The following is an 18,456-nucleotide window of genomic DNA, read 5'->3' as shown; positions in this document are numbered from 1 at the left end:
TGTTCACCACGTTACAGTCACGCTGCTCCAGCAGCCTCGTGCAGCCCGAGCTCTTCGAGCTCTTTGGCGTGCCGCCCCGTCACGTGGACTCAGGCGCGCTGATCCTTGGCTTTAGCCCTGCTCCACCTCGGTCCCGCCCCCGCTGCCCCCAATTTCCCCCTCCATTGGTCGGGCTTCGCACTAGACTTGTTGTAGCCCCTTCACTCTGGCTTCTCAACTGCCATAGGCTGGGTTCCACCCAGGCCCCGCCTTTCGAATGGGATGGCCACGCCCCCAAGAAAGGCCACGCCCCTCCCCCCACCAGCCTCTTTAGTTCCGCCGAGTCCCGCCCCCACCCCGACGAGTTTCCCCACTACATTGGCTTAACTTCTCCCTCGACCCCGCCCCTGAGGCCCGCTCCTTACCATCATTGGCGGGACCCCGCCTCGGACCCCGCCCCCTGTCCGGCTCCCAGCTCCCATTGTCTCCGCAGATGCCGCTTGGTCCTGCTATCGTGCGCGGTGTTCAGTTTTCTGAGGTCGCGCTCTTTTTCTGGCCGGGGGAGCGGTCGCGCGGCAGAGAACCGGATTCCCGAGTTCGGGCTGTTCTTCTTTCCTTCTTAGGACACACTTTGCAGAACCAGGGCTGCAGCAGCTATGTTCGCTCTGCCATCTCTTCTGCTTTTGCTGCTGTCTCTGTGTCCCGGTCCTGGTCCTGGACCCGGGAGTGAGGCAAAGGTCACCCGGAGTTGCACTGAGACCCGGCAGGTGCTGGGGGCTCGGGGATATAGCTTAAGCCTACTCCCTCCCGCAGTGATCTCAGGTGAGGAGAATGAGGAAGACTAAAGAATTGGGGGCGAGGGAGGGGGCGGGGGGCGGCTCCCCCCCGCTTCACAATAACTCTTCCTTTTCAGAATGACCGTCATAATAATCTTTTCATGCCATTGTCATGCCAATAATGTCTCTTCTCCTGAACTTACTTACTAGGATCACAGTTATCCTCTTGTTCACATAATAGCTTTCTTACTCCACCCTCACACTAGGAATACCTTTCTAATAATTGGCACCCCCCCCCCCCCCGTGTTTGTTTCTTCACATCTCAATTTGTTCCCTTCGGTGTTTCTAAGAGCCCCTTCTATGATAATACTTTCTTGCTTACCTAGTAACCCCACCCCTCCAAATCCCATTCTTCCATCGATGCTGTCCCTGTAGGTCCTTAGAGGCCTGAAGTGTGCAGTGTTGGGGAGGGTCACCTGAGGACACTCTGATCATTCATTTCGCCCATCACTATTTGATCCCATGACTAATGGCAGTCGACTTGGGATGGGTGATGGGACAATAAGGAGGGGATAGGTGGGATTGAGGGATAGACAATAGAAAAGAGACCAGACAAGTAGAAGAGAAAGGAAAATCTCCCAGACAGAGGAAGAAGGAAGGAATTTCTTGCTAGCACTCCCCCCCCACCCCATTCTTCTATGTCTCCTCTGTCCAGGTGAGCACCTTCGGATCTGTCCCCAGGAGTACACCTGCTGTTCCAGTGAGATAGAGCAGAGGCTGACTTGGGAGACTGAGGCCACCTTCAGAGGCCTGGTGGAGGAGAGCGGCTCATTCCTGGTTCACACACTGGCTGCCCGGCACAGAAAATTTGATGGTGAGGAATTGGTGGTCCCCACACCTGGCCTCACCCCTCCTCTCTGTGCTCATGACCCCAGCAAACATCATGTCTTCACTCCCTAATTCATCCCTAAGGCATCCGAACCCTGGCTTAGCCTCTCTTCAGCCTCCTCTCCAGGATCTGTCCCCCACCCCTTTCCCAGCCTGCCCAGGTCTCTTGAGAGTTCCTGAGGCTCTAACACACTCCTCTTTTTTCTTCCAATCCCCATCTCTTCCTGCCTCTGCCCTTCCAATTTTCCATCCTTCTCTGGCCTCACCCCAACTCACACCCCTTTCTCTGCATTTGCCACAGAGGTTTTTCGGGAGATGCTCTCGTCATCTGAGCACTCTCTGGCCCTGCTCTTCCACCGCTCCTACGGCCACCTGTATTCCCAGCACGCCCCTGTATTCACTGGCTTGTTCTCTCGGCTGCGGGACTACTATGAGAGGTCCGGTGAGGGGTTAGAGGACGCTTTGGTGGATTTCTGGGCACAGCTCCTGGAGAAAATGTTCCCCCTGCTGCATCCACACTACATCTTCTCCCCCGACTACCTGTTTTGCCTCACTCGCCTCGCCTCCTCTCCTGATGACTCTCTGAAGCCTTTTGGGGAGGCACCCCGCCGCCTCCGCCTGCAGGTGAGAGGCCCCGAGGCTTGAGCTTCAGCCACCTCTGACCTGGTGACCTCCGAGCTGTGCACCACTCACCTCTGGCCCAGTGACCACCCCCCTCATGCTCTGGTCACCCCTGACCTGGTGATCTCCTCATCCTGCATGGCAGACGTCTCTGACCTGGTGACCCCTAGCTTGAGCCCCAGTCCCCTCTGCCTGACCCAATGCTCTCTGGTCTCCTTTGACTGGGTACTCCCTCACTCTCCTCCGGTGCCCTAATTTCACACAAATCCCTGACCCTTTCACCTGCTCTTGGCCCCTAGCCACCTTTCTGCCAACTGCTCCCCAGTCCTAATATCTTGACTTTCTCTGGTTCAACTAAACATGAATTAGGCACTTAATAGTTGAGACAGACTTTCATCTGTAGTATCTCATTTAATTGTCATAACCCTTGGAGGTAGAAAGTATTATCCCTATTTTATGGGTAAGAAAACTGAGCCTCCCAGAAGTTAAGGTCTCAGAGCCAGTGGTAGAGCTGTGTCTCATACCCAGATCTTCTGGCTTTCAGTTTATTGTTTGCTCTGATACATCGTTTCTCTATTTCCAAGCCCTGTAAAACACGATCTCTCTGTCTTTTCCTAAGACCTGTTCCCCTTTATCCTTCTAGACTGCAATTCCTTTGAACCTGCTTCCCTGTACCACCTGACACTCCTAACTACCCCAACGTAACTCCACAAACCTGGCCCCCCAGTGCTTGTGCCCTTGGTTCAGTCTCTTGGTCCCTGTCTTGCCTGAATCATGACTGACCCTGTGGTTTCTCTCACCTTCTTTCCCCTACCCCAGATAACCCGGGCCCTGGTGGCTGCCCGGGCCTTTATCCAGGGCCTGGAAACCGGAAGAGATGTGGTCAGCGAAACACTTAAGGTTAGAAGGGACCTGAGTGTGGGCAGGGCCTAGAGAGGGAGAGGCAGAAGTAAGAGAAGCCCTATGAGAAAGAGTCAAGTGACAGCTTGACTGGAGAGGTATGGGGCCTTCCCATATCAGCCCCAAGGCCCTGGGATCCAGGGTAAATCAGGAGGGGGGGAGGCCAGAGTGAAGTCTCCCTTGTGTCATGATCCCTGATCTCCTTCCATTCTCTGACTCTCTTCTGCTCTCTGATGACTCCCCCCACCCCACCCCTGCCAGCTTCTGGTGGTCTGTTTATCTCCATAGCAGCCTGAGATTGAAGTAGTGCCTCTACCACTTCCCCCCTCCCCCCCCCCCCCGCCCAGTGTCTCCCCATTCCCCTGCTACTGAAGGCCAGATTCCTGCCTTGGCCTTTAAAGCCCTCTCTTCACCACCCATTCTCTCCCTGACCTCCCAGCCTTACCTCCTGCATCCCCAGTCTCCTCTCTTCCCAGCCACAATGTGCTCACTCTTCTCTTTGAACCTTTTCTCAGACCCCTCTTCCCACTGTCTCTCTAATTCCATACCCTTCAAGAAGCGGTATCTACAGCCTGGGCCCCTAGGAACCTCTCTCATCAGATCTTTGGCAGTTTTGAGGTCTTACCTGCTGCCACTTGGGGTCAGCAACCCTAGACATTCACATCCAGCTCTCCACAGAGAGCCTAGGGAAGGTGGGGTGGAGTATGTATTTGATTTCGCTCTGTCCAACACCAAACTTGTGTAAGTGCAGCTACTGTGTTTGTGAATGACATAGTCCTGCTGTCTGCCCTCAGATGCCGTTGTCCGAAGGCTGTAGGCAGGCTGTGATGCGTCTGACCGGCTGTCCTCTTTGTCGGGGTGTCCCCTCGCTGCCACCCTGCCGGGGCTTCTGCCTCAACGTGGCCCATGGCTGTCTCAGCAGCCAGGGACTGGATCCTGACTGGGGGGCCTATCTGGGTGAGGGGATTCAGGAGGGTCTGGGAGGGCTGTTTGTGTTCTGGATGCTTTCCGGGTGGACTGGGGAGGGAGTTTTAAACCCTATTGAGTGAGGAAACTTTCATGTAAGTTTGCCCTCTCCAACACCTTGCTGCTTCCCTCCAAGACCCAGGTCGGGAGGATTTGTGGGGACATCTAGTCCCTCATAGCACCCTTTCTCTGTCTTCCCCTCCTTCAAGATGGTCTCCTGTTCCTGGCCGAGAAGCTCCAGGGCCCTTTTTCTTTTGAACTGGCAGCCCAGTCCGTTGGGGTGAAGATCTCAGAGGGTTTGGTGTATCTGCAGGAAAACAGTGCAGTGGTGTCAGCCCAGGTACAGGGGCTGTGAGAAAGGTGGGAGTGTCAAACTGAGGACAGGGGGAAGACAGTGTGGGTGTGTCAGCTAGAGTACAGGAGGTGAGGGCCTGGAGTGGGGGGACAGTGTGGGGTATCAGGGATACTGGGGGTGTTGGGAGTGGGGACACTGTGTGGCTTTCACCGCAGGATGACTGGGAGGGGGTCTCTTCCCTGGGCGGTAGGTGTTTCGGGAATGCGGGAATCCCCAAAGGGCACCGTCCCGCGCCCGCCGAGCCCCAGCTCCCCGGGAGGAGGTGAGCCGCCTCTGGACCCCGGCGGCGGCGGGGGCGGCGGGGACGGAGGAGGAGAGGCCCACGACGGCCGCAGGCACCAGCCTGAACCGCCTGGTGAGTGGGGCGCGGGGGAGGGACGGGGCAGCCAGGCTGGGTGGGTAGTGGGGGGCGTGCTCTCCAGCCCAGCCTCTCTCTCTGCTGGCCCAGGTGTGGGAACTCCGCGATCGGCTGGGCCGGGTGAGGGGCTTCTGGGCCGGGCTGGCCCTGACGGTGTGCGCGAACCCCCGCATGGCGGCGGACATCTCGCAGGAGGCGGCGCCCTGCTGGACAGGAGCTGGGCGGGGCCGGTGAGACCGGGCGGCAGCTGGCGGGTGGGACGCGACTCCGGGGCGGGGCGGGCTTGGCGGGAGCCTGGGAGCCTTCGGGGCTGCTCTGCCGGCAGGTATTTGTCGCCTGTGGTCGCAAGTTCCCTGGAGCAACTCGAAAACCCAGAGCTGGACCGTGAATCCTTGAGATCTGACGTCCAGACACGCAGGCGGCGGCTGCAGCTCCGGTTAGCCACGACCAGGATGAGGGCGGCCGCCCTGGGACGTGACATGGAACTGGAGGACTGGGGTGAGAGCCCCGGGTTCCCCGAGAGCCTCTCGAAGCCCCACTTTCAGCGCTCGGGTCTGGGCCCGCCCACTGCTTTCTGAATCCCTCCCCCCCCTCCCCCCCCCCCCCCCCCCCCCCGTCTCTACTCAGTTACTCATTCTCTCACTCCTTTGAACACGCGTGTACTGAACGCTTACCTCAAAGGTGAGGGGTTAGAAGACTGATGACAGGCTCTCCATCCTTAAGTTCACGGTCCAGTGGGGAGACACCAGAGCATTCCTACAGAATAGCGGGAAACCTCTTAGAGTAAGCAAAAGGCTGTGGATCATTGGGGAGGGCCGGGAAGCCAGGTGGGAAGCCACTGAGCAGACTCCCAAGGTAGAGTTTGCCAGAGAAGCAACGCACGGACAGACGTTCATTTTTTTCTCTACTACTGTTTGTCTCTGTCTTTCATCTTCTCTCTTCCAACACCAGTCTTTCTGTCTGCCAGCTGCTTCTGTGCGTGTCTATTTTGTCTTTTCTGTTTATCTTCTCTCCATCTCTCTGTTCTGTGTCTGTCTCATTGTCTCTCATTCCCAAGTCTGTCTGATCTCTCTCCTTGCCTTCCTGTCACTAACTTTCTCTCACCTCCCAACTTCCATCTATCTGTGTCTCTCTCTTCCCTGTCTCTCCTTTCTGTGTGTGTGTGTGTGTGTGTGTGTGTGTGTGGTTTTTTTTTTGGTAATGTTTATTGGTTTTTGAAAGACAGACAGAGCATGAGCAAGGGAGGGGCAAAGAGAGAGGGAGACACAGAATCTGAAGGAGAGTCCAGGCTCTAAGCTGTCAGTGCAGAGCCCCATGCAGGGCTTGAACTCATGAACTGCAAGATCATGACCTGAACCAAAGTCAGATGCCTAACTGACTAAGCCACCCAGGCACCCCTTTTCTTTTTTTTAATCTCAAATTCTCTTCCTCCCCGTTTACATGTCTCTCTCTCTCTCTCTCTCTCTCTCTCTCTCTCTCTCCTCTGTCTCCCATTATGTCTTTTCCAACCCTGTTTCTGATCCTCTCCCTCCTGCAGATGAGGAGGAGGAGGACGCCAGCGGTTCTGGAGAGGGACAGCACTATGCAGATGACTGGATGGCTGGGGCAGCAGCTGTGGCCCCCCCAGCCCGGCTGCCTCGCCCTCCTCGAAGGGACACTTCTGGGGGCAAAGGAGGAGGTGTCCTTGTCCGCCACAACCAGGGCAGGAGCAGGACTGGGGGGACATCTGTTGGTTTTCACACCCAACCCATCCTCATTCTCTTCCTCTCAGCCCTGGCCCTGCTTGGACCAAGATAACAGGGGAAGGGTGCCCTAGCATCAGAAGGGTTCATGGCCCTTCCCCTCCTCCCCCTCTCCCTCAGCTGGGTCTGGGAAGGAGTCGAAGGGGGATGCAGAGAGGTAGAGAAAGGGACTTTTTGGGTGAATGGCTGGGGCCCCAAATCCAGGAGATTACCATTGGTGGGTTGGGGGTGGGTGGGTGTTCATAATATTTATTTTTTCATTTACAATCTGGGGAGGAGGGGCTGGGGGTATTTATTTAGGAAGAAGGTGTGTGCTTTCCAAGCACACCTCTATGTTGGGCAAGTTGTCAGCCCCAACAAAGAAAAGGGGAGGAGTTTTAGAGTTGCAGTTGGGGGTGGGGTTTGAAGGAAGTTGGAAGTGGGGAGGGGTGGGGCACTCTGTCTCAAAGGGACCAAGCTGGGTGCTGGTGGGGTGCAGGGCAGGGGACTGGGGTGTGTGAATAGGATGTCAGGATCTGTGGGCCTGGTTTCTATGGAGTTTTCTCAGTTATCAATTTCTTAAACTACAATACCAAAAATTTTTTGAAAAAGGGCTGTTCTCATGACCTCTGCCATCCACATCCTTCACAAGCTTCACCATTTCATGTTTCAGTGTTTGATTCAGTGTTTATTCTGCAAATAAACAGCTAATTTATTGGACCCTGTGTTTGCCTTGTACTTCTAACATCCCTCCCTGAGCCCAGGCTCCTGGTAGAGGCTTCTGGCCTCTCTTGGAACCTGCCCCCTGTCATTCACTTTGGGCAAGTTGTCTACCCTCTGGGTCTGAGCACCTTCATCTGTTAAATGGGGAGAATTGTAGGGACTGGCAAAATTCTTTCTGAACCTGAGGCATCATTAATATCACAAGACTGCCCCTTGCCTTCAGGGTGGGGGCCCCTATTCTCTGTGTCAGCCTGGGGCTACCTTGTCATGTCCTTGACAATGTCTGCTTTCAACTCGTCTGTTATTTTCTTTTTCTTTCTTTCTTTGTGTTGCCTGAATGAGTCTTTTGTTCTGAAGAAAGCAAAAAGGAAAAGGTAGAATTGATTCCTAAGCGTGAAAGGAGGGTAGAAGTGCTGTCTTCCAAGGGCGGGCTGGGTGCCCTGACGGAGAAGGAAAGATGCCGTGAGAGAGAGAGCCAGAGACACAATTAAAGACCGAGCAGCTGCAGGGACTGGCGGGACAAAGGGAGGGAGGGGGAGGAGCCTGGGCGCGGAGCAAGTTTGTGGGGAAAGTTGAGCACAGCGAGGAGCCGGGCGGTGGCTGGGGCGTGCGGGAGGGCCAGACCCCGATCTCCCTGCTGCTCTTCAGGTGGCCTGGTGAGTGGGCAAGTGAAGCCGAGGCCGCAGCCAGTGGAGGGACTCTCGAATTTATGGGGGGAGACCTGGGGGGGGGTCACAGAGAGAACCTCGGAGGGGGCCAACAAAGGGCTGGCGACTGACTGAGCGGTCACCAAAGCTGGAGGGGACACAGGGCTGAAATGGGGGTAATGGGAGGAGACAGAGATGGATGGAAGGAATAGAAGAAATCAGGACACTGGAGGGAGTCCGGTGCGGTGCTGGATCCTGGGGGCTGTGTTGGGGGAGGGAGTTAGGGGGTGATGCCAGAGGGGGCGGGTCTCTAGGTAGCAAGTGTGGGTTCTCCTTACCTGGGGTCACTCCTAGCTTGTCCCAGAAAGGGGTTGTCGGGAAGGGCTGTGGCCCTTGGTTGTGGCTGTAATCTGAAGGGGTGGGTCCAGACTCCCAGTTGATTAGGAAGCTGGGGCCTTCGGGGAGGAACTCAGAAGCTCGATGTTTGTATCTTTCAGTATCCTTGTGTCGCAGAGTTTTTTTTTTCTCTCTCTTTCCAGCTCCACCCTCTCCATCTTCTCTAGGTGCAGAGGGGATTGGAAAGCTGGCACAGGGGTGTTGGGGGGGTCCGGGGATCTGAGCTTCATAAGTCACCCGTCTCCCCCAGCTTTTCATACACTGGGGTCTGCCTTATGCTGAGAACGTTTCAGAAGAGAAAAGAAATGCCCGAGTGTTAACTCCTACTCGTGACAAAGTTGCTCCTATAGTTTGACCTCCCTGGGTTCAGCACCCTGTACCTGTCTGACCCTCATTCCCTCCTTATGGCTGCCTTCTTGGCCTCAGAATGGGGCTCTTCATCCCCATCTGTCACAGGCAGAGGAACTCACGAGGAAGCCGGGCGTCCGGCCGATGTCCATCTCACTGTCACATGAGCAGATTGGTCTTTCTCCCCTCCCCTCTGAATCCCTGAGGCTCAGGGAGAACTGCAGGTGGGGGTCTGGGGAAACTGGAGACTGATGGCAGAGGAGTACTTGTGGGCCACCTGGAAGATCTGGGTGTAGAGAGCACACGCCCCTCCCCGCAGGCTCCCACTCCTGGTATGAGCTGTAGCAGCAGGAGAGAAAGCTTTACCCTCTCCTTAGACTCCCCTCCTTTCCCCCTCATTTCCCTTCTAGACGCTGACAGAGGCAAAAATCTGCTAACTCAGGGGGCAGACTCAACCAGGGCTGCGAGCAGGCCTGGGGAATGACCCCCCGATCTCCAACCAGCGCCTTCCACGGCTGCACGGCTGTCTCAAGCTGTCTCTGCCTCTGTGCCTGGCCCTTGCCCTGTCCCTCGATAGCATCACCCTTACCTGCCACATGGGCCCTCTGTCTCCTACCAGGACCATGCGCCTCTGGGGGCCTCGGAGCCTGGGGTTGGCTCTGGGAGTCTTCATGACCATCGGATTTGCCCTCCAGCTCTGGGGGGGCCCCTTCCAGAAGAGGTGAGTTCCCATCTTGTCCCAATGCCTGATAGATGTCCCCTATTTGCTCCTCCCCATGCCACCTAGGGCTGTGACTCTTGGTGACTCAGAGGAGGTTCCATGTCCTCTGTCTTTGCTCCGCAAGATGCCCACTCACCTGCTGGTGAGGGACAGGAAAATTCCCCTCCCATCTCTCCCCAGGCTACCAGGCCTGCAACTCCGACAGCCCTTGGCCCCATCCCTGGGATCAGCTGTTTCATCCTGCCCACCCCGGCAGCGACTTGTGTTCCTGAAGACGCACAAATCTGGGAGCAGCTCTGTGCTGAACCTGCTTCATCGCTACGGGGACCGACACGGGCTGCGCTTTGCCCTCCCTGCCCGCTACCAGTTCGGCTACCCAAGGCTTTTCCAGGCCTCTCGGGTCAAAGGCTACCGCCCTCAGGGTGGAGGCACCAAGTCCCCCTTCCACATCCTCTGTCATCACATGAGGTTCAACCTGAAAGAGGTGAGGGGCATAGAAGGGGGTGGGTGGGACTGGAGAGAGATGGTCTCAGGCCTGTGGTCAAGACCACCAGGGGAGGAGGCCCCAGGCAAAAGTTGGTCCTCACCCAAAAGTTGGGCATGGGGGTCACAGTGTTTCCTAGTCCCCTCTCCTCAGCTGTCTCTTGCCTAGTAGTTTCTGGTAGCCAAAGTCCTGCTTTCATCACATCTGGAGCTTTCTGGTCTCTTTCCTTGGCCAGTTTACCCCACTGGTATCAGTGCCCTGACAACTCTGACCCCCCAGACTCTCCCTCCAGGGGCTTCTTGCTCTTCTTGGCTCTTTCTATTAACACTACCAGGGCCCCTGCTCAGCCACTGCCTTCTGACTACCTTCCTCTGCCAGATATTGAGAATCAGCTCCATGCCAAGCCCTAGCCCGGTCCTGCCCCAGTTCTAAAGGGGAAGGTACGTGCGTGCACTCACGAGCTCATCCATACATACACAGGAACCCGAGAGCTCTCAGACACACAAAATCAATGTGCAAATGACAACATACAGGGAAGGAACTTTTACTGAATACTTGCTGAGTGCTGGGTTCTTACCTCACCATCACCTCACCAGAAAGGCATTATAAGTGTCCCCATTACACAGATGAAGAGGGCAAGTTTCAGAGAGCCTAAGTGACTGGCCTCCTTCATAGAAAGCAGCAGAGCTAGGATCTGAACTTGGGCCCGTCTGCTCCAAAGTCAAAGTGCCTTCCCTGGCATGTGTGCATGCATATGTGTGTTTGTATTTGGAACTATGGGGAGAAGATTCAGCAAAAGAGGTGGAGCTTTCTGTTGAAGTGAGTTTTAAGGAAAGGTTTGACAGAACTTTGTAGTAAGAATATCAGGTATTTAAAAAAAATTTTTTTTTAAGTTTATTCATTTTTGAGAGAGAGAGAGACAGAGTGTGAGCAGGGGAGGGGCAGAGAGAGAGAGAGGGAGACACAGAACCCAAAGCAGGCTCCAGGCTCTGAGCTTTCAGAACAGAACCTGATGCAGGGCTCAAACTCATGAACTGCGAAATCATAACCTGAGCCAAAGTCGGACGCTTAACTGACTGAGCCACCCAGGTGCCCCTTGAATATCAGGTATTTTAGAGGAAGCAGAACACCAGCAAAGCTGTGGTGGTGGTGGTGGCACGTGTGTAACAGGGGAAATGTGTGTAGGTGGCAGAACCCCAGATGCTCCCATGAAGCCAGAGCTGGAGAAAGCAGCTGAGGAGTATGTGTGGGACCTAAAAGGCAGTGGGGGGGGGGGGGGGGTCACTGCTGGGAGTGACATGATGACAATGAGCTTTCAGGCAGGCTTCTCTGGTTTTTGACCTTCATTGTCATTACCATTCATTGAGTACCATGCGCTCCCACATTCAAGGTAAGCGTTAACCCAGATTTGAGATGCAGGAATGATGGCTCTGAGAAGCTCAATAACCTGCCTAAAGTTACACAACTGGTAAATGGCTAATTGGGATTTATTCCAGGTTCACCTGATGCCACAGACTGTTCTTTGCACTGCTCTCCTCTGCCTTCAAAGAGACCCTCAGTTCACAGGCGGTGCTCTGTGGGCATGCCCACATTAGCAGAGCAGATTGGAGGTTGTTGTGAGGGGTGTTAGGTTCAGTGATAAGCCGTATTCAGAGGCAGAAACCCTTCAGGGAGCCCAGGAGCTGGGTTCTGATGTGTATGTGCCTTTAGGACCATGCTAGGGAGTGGCTCAGCCCAAGTCTCACCTCCCTTCTTGCTGAGAAGTTGAGTCACATGTCCCAGGCTTCAGGGTAGCAGCCTACCAAGTGTCCATAGCTCCCCAGTGCCCAGTCCAGGGGTGTCCTTTACTTTCCTAGATGCCTAGGAGCCCCAGAAATACCCTGTCTTTCGGCCATCCTGGGGTTGGCCTGCCCACCTGATGCCTATACTTGAGACAGCATTATGGTTGGCCCCTTTCCTCCCTTTTTGCTGCCAGTGACCCACTGGTACTCTGGGAAGAGGCCTGAGGCCAGTTCCTTTCTTGGAATTGTGACCAAGAGTCTCAGGGTAGGCACTTAATAGGTTTTTGTTGGAGAAGTGAACACGAAGTTTGATTCTTAGAGATTTGGTTCTGACCAAAGCCACACAAAAAATCCCAAGGAAATTAATGTTCTCAAGGAGCTTCCCGCGTTCCAGGTTCCTTCATATCCTTATCTCCTGTAACTCCATAATCATTTGGTAAGGTATGATTATCCCCATTTTGCAGATGAGCAAATTGAGTCTTAGAAATGTTAAGTAACTTGCCCAAGATTTGTCAGTTAGTGAAGGAAGATAGGGGTTCCCAGCGGAGCTTTAAGAAGGTAGTTTGAGGAGTCTAGGGAATCAGCCAGCAATGGGCATGCTCTTAGTTTCTTCCTGGTCCACTTCTTTCTCCCTATGCCTGTTTTCTCTCCTCCGCAGGTACTCCAGGTCATGCCCTCTGACAGCTTCTTCTTTTCCATTGTCCGAGACCCAGCAGCTCTGGCCCGCTCTGCTTTCTCCTACTATAAATCCACCTCATCAGCCTTCCGCAAGGCACCATCATTGGCTGCCTTCCTGGCCAATCCTCGAGCCTTCTACCGGCCTGGAGCCCGTGGGGACCACTATGCACGCAACTTACTCTGGTTTGACTTTGGCCTCCCCTTCCCCCCAGAGATGAAGACCAAGAGAGGGAATCCTCATCCCCCTAGAGACCCCAAATCCCCACAGCTGAATGTTTTGCCTTCTGGTGCTGGCCTGAGAGCCCACTATACCCTGGATCCCAGTGCTCTCCTCCATCCTGCTCCTACAGTTGCTGGTGGTCACAGCCAGACATCCAGCCATGCCTCTTTGGATTTGGGGTCTTCATCCTTCATCCAGTGGAGTCTGGCCTGGCTGGACTCTGTCTTTGACCTGGTCTTGGTGGCCGAGTACTTTGATGAGTCACTGGTTCTACTGGCAGATGCCCTGTGCTGGGGTCTAGATGATGTGGTGGGCTTCATGCACAATGCCCAGGCTGGAGGTGAGCAGGGCAGAAGTGCGGTCAGCAGTGGTGGACTGACTGCTGAGGACAGGCAGCTGACTGCACGGGCCCGAGCCTGGAACCACCTGGACTGGGCTCTCTACGTTCATTTCAACCACAGTCTGTGGGCACGGATCAATCAATACGGCCAGAGCCGGCTGGAGAGTGCTGTGGCCGAGCTCCGGGCACGCCGAGAGGCCCTGGCTAAACATTGTCTAGTGGGGGGTGAGGCTTTAGACCCCAAATATATCACTGACCGTCGATTCCGCCCTTTCCAGTTTGGGTCCGGTAAGGTTTTGGGCTATGTACTTCGGAGTGGACTGAGCCTCCCAGACCAGGAGGAGTGTGAGCGCCTGGCTACCCCTGAGCTACAGTACAAGGACAAGCTAGATGCCAAGCAATTTCCCTCAACAGTCTCTCTGCCCCTTAAGACTTCAAGGCTACTCTCCCCGTAGCCATTAGACTACTAAGTTTTAGCTTAAAAGCAGCTAAGCCACAAGGGCAAACATGATGAGTATGGGGCAGCCAGATGCCGTTTCTGTTTCCCTCTGAAAGCATGTTTGTGCCCTAGACGATGAGTGGAACTTTGCACAGATGTGGGCACCAAGTCCTCCGGCCTGTGTGGAGGAATTCCAGCAGTACCCCTCCCCCCAACTTTGCCCCTTCCCCTTTCCAAACCCCTGGCAGGTCCCCATTGCACTCTTAAAAGTCCCCTGGAGGAGCAAATCATGGAGTAAGCCAGAAATAACTTGGAACTTGTGGGTTGGAATAATGCGTCCATTTCTCTATGAATTATTTGGTTCCAGACTATGCTCATTTAACTGTGAAATGTTTGTGAATGAATAAATAATTTGAACCTTTGACTTGCATTATGTAGGGTGGAAAGGGGGCGGGATGTTCCATCTTCCCGGGAGAAGCGGAGTTGCAGGGGGTCCTTTTAATATTTCTTCTCTAAGAAACCTGTCTTGTCTCCCCTAAAGCCTTCTTACTGCAGCCTAACCCCAGCCGGACCCCGCCTCTCTCCCCAGCGGTCCGGTCACCCACAAATTCCGGGGCCCCGGAGGCCACGCCCCTTCCTTTCCGCTTCCGGTTTCTCTCCAGTCAATCGGCCCAGCAGCCCGGTTCCGGCCCTGCGGGGTCTCGGTTCCGGGTTCGTTGCCCCGGTTCCCGGCCCCGGCCGGTCTCCCGGGCCGGCCCGGCCGCGCACAGCACCCGTTGGGTGTCGGGACTCCCCAGCCCCACCCCAACGGCCCCCTCGCCCTCCGCCGGCCCGGCCCACCTCGCCCCCGGCCCGCGCCGTCCTCGCCGCCCCATGGAGTCCCAGTGTGACTACTCCATGTACTTCCCGGCCGTGCCGCTGCCGCCGCGCGCGGAGCTGGCGGGGGACCCGGGCCGGTACCGGGCGCTGCCCCGGCGCAACCATCTCTACTTGGGGGAGACTGTCCGCTTCCTGCTGGTGCTGCGCTGCCGGGGAGGCGCAGGGTCCGGCGCCGGGGGTGGCGCGGGCTTGGGCTCTCGAGGGGCCTGGGCAGAACTGGCAACGGCCTTGGCCGCCCTGGCCTCGGTCAGCGCCGGAGGCGGGGCGCCCGGGGGCGGTGGCACCGGAGACCAGGATCCCGAACCCCCAGGGGGCGGGGATCCCGGCGGTGGGCCGTTGTTTCGAGGCTGCAGCCCCCTCCTCACCCACGGCCCGGGTCCTGCTACCTCAGGGGGAGCGACCACGGTGAGGAGCTTGGGGTGACACGGCACAGGGCGGAGGGGCGGTTTGCTGGGCTCCAGAGACAGGAGGGGGATGGACGCTGGGGGCATGAAGGAGGCAGATGAAGGAAGCCAAGAAGAACCGCGTACAGCACATCTTAAAAGGGGACGCTGCAGGCTGCCTCTTTGACTCTCCCGCCTTTACCCCTTTCTCAAACACCAGCTGCCTGTGGAGGAACCAATTGTGTCCACAGATGAGGTCATCTTCCCACTCACCGTTTCACTGGATAGACTGCCCCCCGGGACACCTAAGGCCAAGGTAAGATTGACAAGGGGTGGAACTGTTGTCCTAATTCAGACTCCCTTTCTAAGGCAGGGCTGGCTGGCTCTCCTCTTAACTGTGGCCCCGTGTCCCTTGTTCTCAGATTGTAGTGACTGTGTGGAAACGGGAGGTTGAGGCACCAGAGGTCAGAGATCAAGGCTACTTGCGCTTGTTGCAGACCCGATCTCCTGGGGAGACGTTCCGGGGCGAGCAGAGCGCTTTCAAGGCCCAAGGTGGGGAGAATGTAGAGGGGAAATGCTCGAGTCTGAAATTTAGGGGATAGAGTGGAGGGGTGACACTGGCAAGCGCCGGATTAGAACTGTGTTGGGGATGAGGTCTCTGCCCAGCTCATCAGTTCTTGCCTTGGCCCTCCTGCAGTGAGCACCCTGCTGACTCTGCTGCCCCCTCCGGTTCTGAAATGCCGCCAGTTCACTGTGGCTGGAAAACACTTGACCGTGCTCAAGGGTGAGCAGATCTGTGGCTTGGGTCTTGGGTAGCAGTAGGGGCATTGACTAGGTGGCAGTTACTCTGGGCACACTGGTGGGGATCAGTCCATTTGGGAGGGGTAAAGTTGGGGTTTGAGGTGTCCCGGTACTCTCAACTGAGCTGACCTGGTTACCTCCAACAGTGCTGAACAGCTCCTCCCAGGAGGAAATTTCCATCTGGGATATCCGGATTCTCCCAAACTTCAACGCTAGTTATCTACCTGTCATGCCTGATGGCTCTGTGTTGCTGGTGGATAATGTCTGGTGAGATCCTGAGGAGGGGCAGGGATGCAAAGTGGGGATGGGGGCAGGGCCAAGAGCTCTGGCAGGAAAAGATCAAGCTGTGTCGCTCTTTCTTCTGAACTAGTCACCAATCTGGGGAAGTCTCCATGGGCTCCTTCTGCCGGCTCCCTGGTACCTCTGGCTGCTTCCCCTGCCCGCTTAGTGCCCTGGAGGAACACAACTTCCTGTTTCAGCTGAGAGGGGGAGAGCAACCCCCTCAAGGGGCCAAGGAGGTGAGTATAGGGGACTGGATGCTCAAGGAAAAGGTAAACAAAAAGCAGTGGGAGGGAAAGGCCAGTGGGCCACAGAAGATGAGAGGGGAACCTCAGGTACACACGATGTTTCCCTTTGTCTCTCCCACAGGGCCTAGAAGTTCCCCTGATTGCTGTGGTTCAGTGGTCCACCCCAAAGCTGCCCTTCACCCAGAGCATCTACACCCACTACCGGTGAGTTTGTGGGACTCCCCGCTAGACACCATCCTGTTCACCTTTGTTTGGCAACACACACCCTTCTTCCCTCTCTCACTGCTTCTAGCCTGCCCAGCATCCGCCTGGACCGCCCATGCTTTGTGATGACTGCTTCTTGTGAGTCCCCCGTTCGAACTTATGAGCGGTTCACTGTCACCTACACACTGCTCAACAATCTCCAAGACTTCCTTGCTGTGAGGCTTGTGTGGACCCCGGAGCATGCACAGGCTGGTAGGTGGGCTGTCAGGCTCTGGGGACTTGTCCCAGAAGAGGAGGGGAAAGGAAGTTATAGAGGTGGGGGGCTTGTGGCAGGCAGGCTCCTTTGGCTCTATACCTAGGTGGTCTCCACAGTGTTACAAACGGAGAGATCAGAGAAGCAGTGGGGCAGTGATTTTAAGGACATTGACCCTGGATCTGGGCTCCCTTGTATATTTGATTTCTATCTCTCCCCGTCACTAGCTGTGTGACCTTAGGTAGGTTACTTAATCTCCAAGCCTCACTTAGATTCCTCTTCTCTAAAATGGGGGAAATAATATCTCTTAGGATTGTTAATGGTGATCTAATAGTGTAGCATAAGTGAAGTGGTCAGAATAGACTTCAGCACACAGTAAGGATTTGCTATTGTTATTTATAAAGTTCAACGAAAGAGAATACATAAAGACTGTGCTCATGAAAAGCCCTTTGAGAACTGAGAATTGCTGTACATATGTGTTTACTGGTGGCTGTTTCTGCTCCCCCCCCTCCCCCCCACCCCAGGAAAGCAGCTGTGTGAGGAGGAGCGCCGGGCCATGCAGGCAGCCCTGGACTCCATTGTCTGCCACACGCCCCTCAACAATCTAGGCTTTTCCCGGAAGGGCAGTGCGCTCACCTTCAGTGTGGCCTTCCAGGCTCTGAGGACAGGGCTCTTTGAGGTGGGCTGGGGAGGGGCTGGGCTTATGGGTTATGGGAATGTCAGGGTGGGAGGAGTCCAGGCCTCCAGCCTCTGTGGAGGAAACACCATGGATGGCACTGAACAGCCGGGTAGAGGGAAGGGGGAACTTCCATCCAACGTTGGCCGGGCAAGTGGGGAACTTGATTTGAAAGGAGCATCGGGGCCTGGAGGCTGAGCTGGAAAGCTGACCTGTGTCTCCCCGCCCCAGCTGAGCCAGCACATGAAACTGAAGCTGCAGTTCACCGCCAGTGTGTCCCACCCTCCGCCCGAGGCCCGGCCCCTGTCTCGAAAGAGCAGCCCCAGCAGCCCTGCTGTCCGGGACCTGGTAGAGAGACACCAGGCTAGCTTAGGCCGCTCTCAGTCCTTTTCTCACCAACAGCCCTCCCGGAGCCACCTCATGAGGTATGGAAGCGGTGGGGGGGGGGGGGGGGGCACCGGACTGTGGAGAGGCCAGAGTTGGAGGGGGAACAGGAAAGAGTCCTGGGGCCCAACCAGAGCCCACAGCCTCTGCCTTCCCCCCCAGGTCAGGCAGCGTGATGGAGCGCAGGGCCATCACACCTCCTGTGGCCTCCCCCGTGGGCCGCCCCCTCTACCTGCCTCCGGACAAGGCTGTGCTTTCTCTGGACAAGATTGCCAAGCGCGAGTGCAAGGTCCTGGTGGTGGAGCCTGTCAAGTAGCACCCTGCCGGCTCTCCTCCCTCTTACGCTCCCAGAAACCGAAAGCCCCCTGGAGGGGGCCCTTGCTCCAGACTGTGCCTCCCCTGGGATGCCTCCCACCATGGATGAGGAGGCCCAAGAGGGCCGCCTGTCTGTGTCTGCTGATGAGGGACAGGGAAGAAGCTGTGAAATGGGCGGGTATGGCTGCAGCACTAAGCCAACAGTATTTCCCCAGCTCCCTGGGGGGGGCTGGCCCCACCCCAAGGCCAGGGGCAAGGGCTCTGAGAGCTCCCTTGCCCCCCTCCCGCCCAGTACCCTGGTTCTAAGTTTACAAAGTGTATTCCTTGTTCCTATTAAGTTGTCTCTCCTGACTCTGACACCCTCCCTCCCACCCACCTGCAGGGCTGAGATTAGAGGGTGGTGATGGCAAAGGGACCCTGACAATGGCCCTCCTGTCTCAGGGGTGAGGGGGGATAGCCAGGTGGCCTCCTCCTGCCCCTCATGTTTACGTTTGTGGCCTGAAGCACTTTAAGTTGTGTGGGGGTTTTTTCTTTCTTTGTTTCTTCTTTTTTTTTTTTTTTTAATCTCTCTGTTCCTGTAACTTATTCTCCAACTACTGCTTCCAACTGAAATAAGACTATTAAATGCCTGTTCAGGAGGGAGAAGAATGACCTGCATTTGTGTGTTGGTGGCAGGAGCAGAGATCCCAGGGG

At 55.9% G+C, this 18,456-nt stretch overlaps 4 protein-coding genes across 11 annotated transcripts in view; 3 read left to right on the top strand and 1 right to left on the bottom strand.

Moving 5' to 3' along the window:
• The window catches only part of STAG3 (stromal antigen 3), a 31,238-nt gene extending 30,697 nt beyond the window's left edge, over positions 1-541 (bottom strand). For 6 of the 7 annotated variants that reach the window (XM_019820487.2, XM_006941976.4, XM_045048318.1 and 3 more), the window contains exon 1: positions 405-541. The gene's annotated coding sequence lies outside the window, so the exon portion shown is untranslated. The remainder of the gene's footprint in view (positions 1-404) is intronic. The other variant, XM_045048317.1, reaches the window with a different exon arrangement.
• GPC2 (glypican 2) lies at positions 386-7,284 on the top strand. The gene is made up of 11 exons (XM_023247047.2): positions 386-517; positions 603-801; positions 1,471-1,629; positions 1,945-2,267; positions 3,084-3,164; positions 3,959-4,121; positions 4,340-4,470; positions 4,676-4,840; positions 4,934-5,073; positions 5,169-5,341; positions 6,381-7,284. Exons 1-11 carry the CDS (start codon positions 473-475, stop codon positions 6,638-6,640), a joined length of 1,839 nt encoding a protein of 612 aa, XP_023102815.2. The 5' UTR covers positions 386-472; the 3' UTR covers positions 6,641-7,284.
• Positions 7,285-9,262: 1,978 nt separating this feature from the next.
• On the top strand, positions 9,263-13,763 carry GAL3ST4 (galactose-3-O-sulfotransferase 4). The gene is made up of 3 exons (XM_003998478.4): positions 9,263-9,399; positions 9,580-9,883; positions 12,323-13,763. The coding sequence occupies exons 1-3, from the start codon at positions 9,275-9,277 to the stop codon at positions 13,355-13,357; spliced, it is 1,464 nt and encodes a 487-aa protein (XP_003998527.1). The 5' UTR covers positions 9,263-9,274; the 3' UTR covers positions 13,358-13,763.
• Positions 13,764-13,997: 234 nt separating this feature from the next.
• Positions 13,998-18,408, top strand: TRAPPC14 (trafficking protein particle complex subunit 14). Of its 2 annotated transcripts, XM_011290400.4 has the most exons (11): positions 13,998-14,625; positions 14,824-14,919; positions 15,026-15,155; positions 15,301-15,387; positions 15,551-15,671; positions 15,775-15,922; positions 16,053-16,135; positions 16,224-16,387; positions 16,913-17,067; positions 17,296-17,489; positions 17,611-18,408. In XM_011290400.4, exons 1-11 carry the CDS (start codon positions 14,215-14,217, stop codon positions 17,762-17,764), a joined length of 1,743 nt encoding a protein of 580 aa, XP_011288702.2. In that variant the 5' UTR covers positions 13,998-14,214; the 3' UTR covers positions 17,765-18,408. The 2 variants fall into 2 exon arrangements, with proteins under 2 accessions (XP_011288702.2, XP_019676049.1); XM_019820490.3 differs by lacking the exons at positions 13,998-14,625; positions 15,026-15,155 and having other exon boundaries at positions 14,852-14,919.
• The last annotated feature ends 48 nt before the right edge of the window (positions 18,409-18,456 follow it).

The sequence above is a fragment of the Felis catus genome, chromosome E3, assembly GCF_018350175.1.
Source record: "Felis catus isolate Fca126 chromosome E3, F.catus_Fca126_mat1.0, whole genome shotgun sequence".
Lineage (NCBI taxonomy): Eukaryota > Metazoa > Chordata > Mammalia > Carnivora > Felidae > Felis > Felis catus.
Note: the sequence above shows the minus strand (reverse complement) of the source record. Positions and strands in the feature narration are given on the sequence as shown.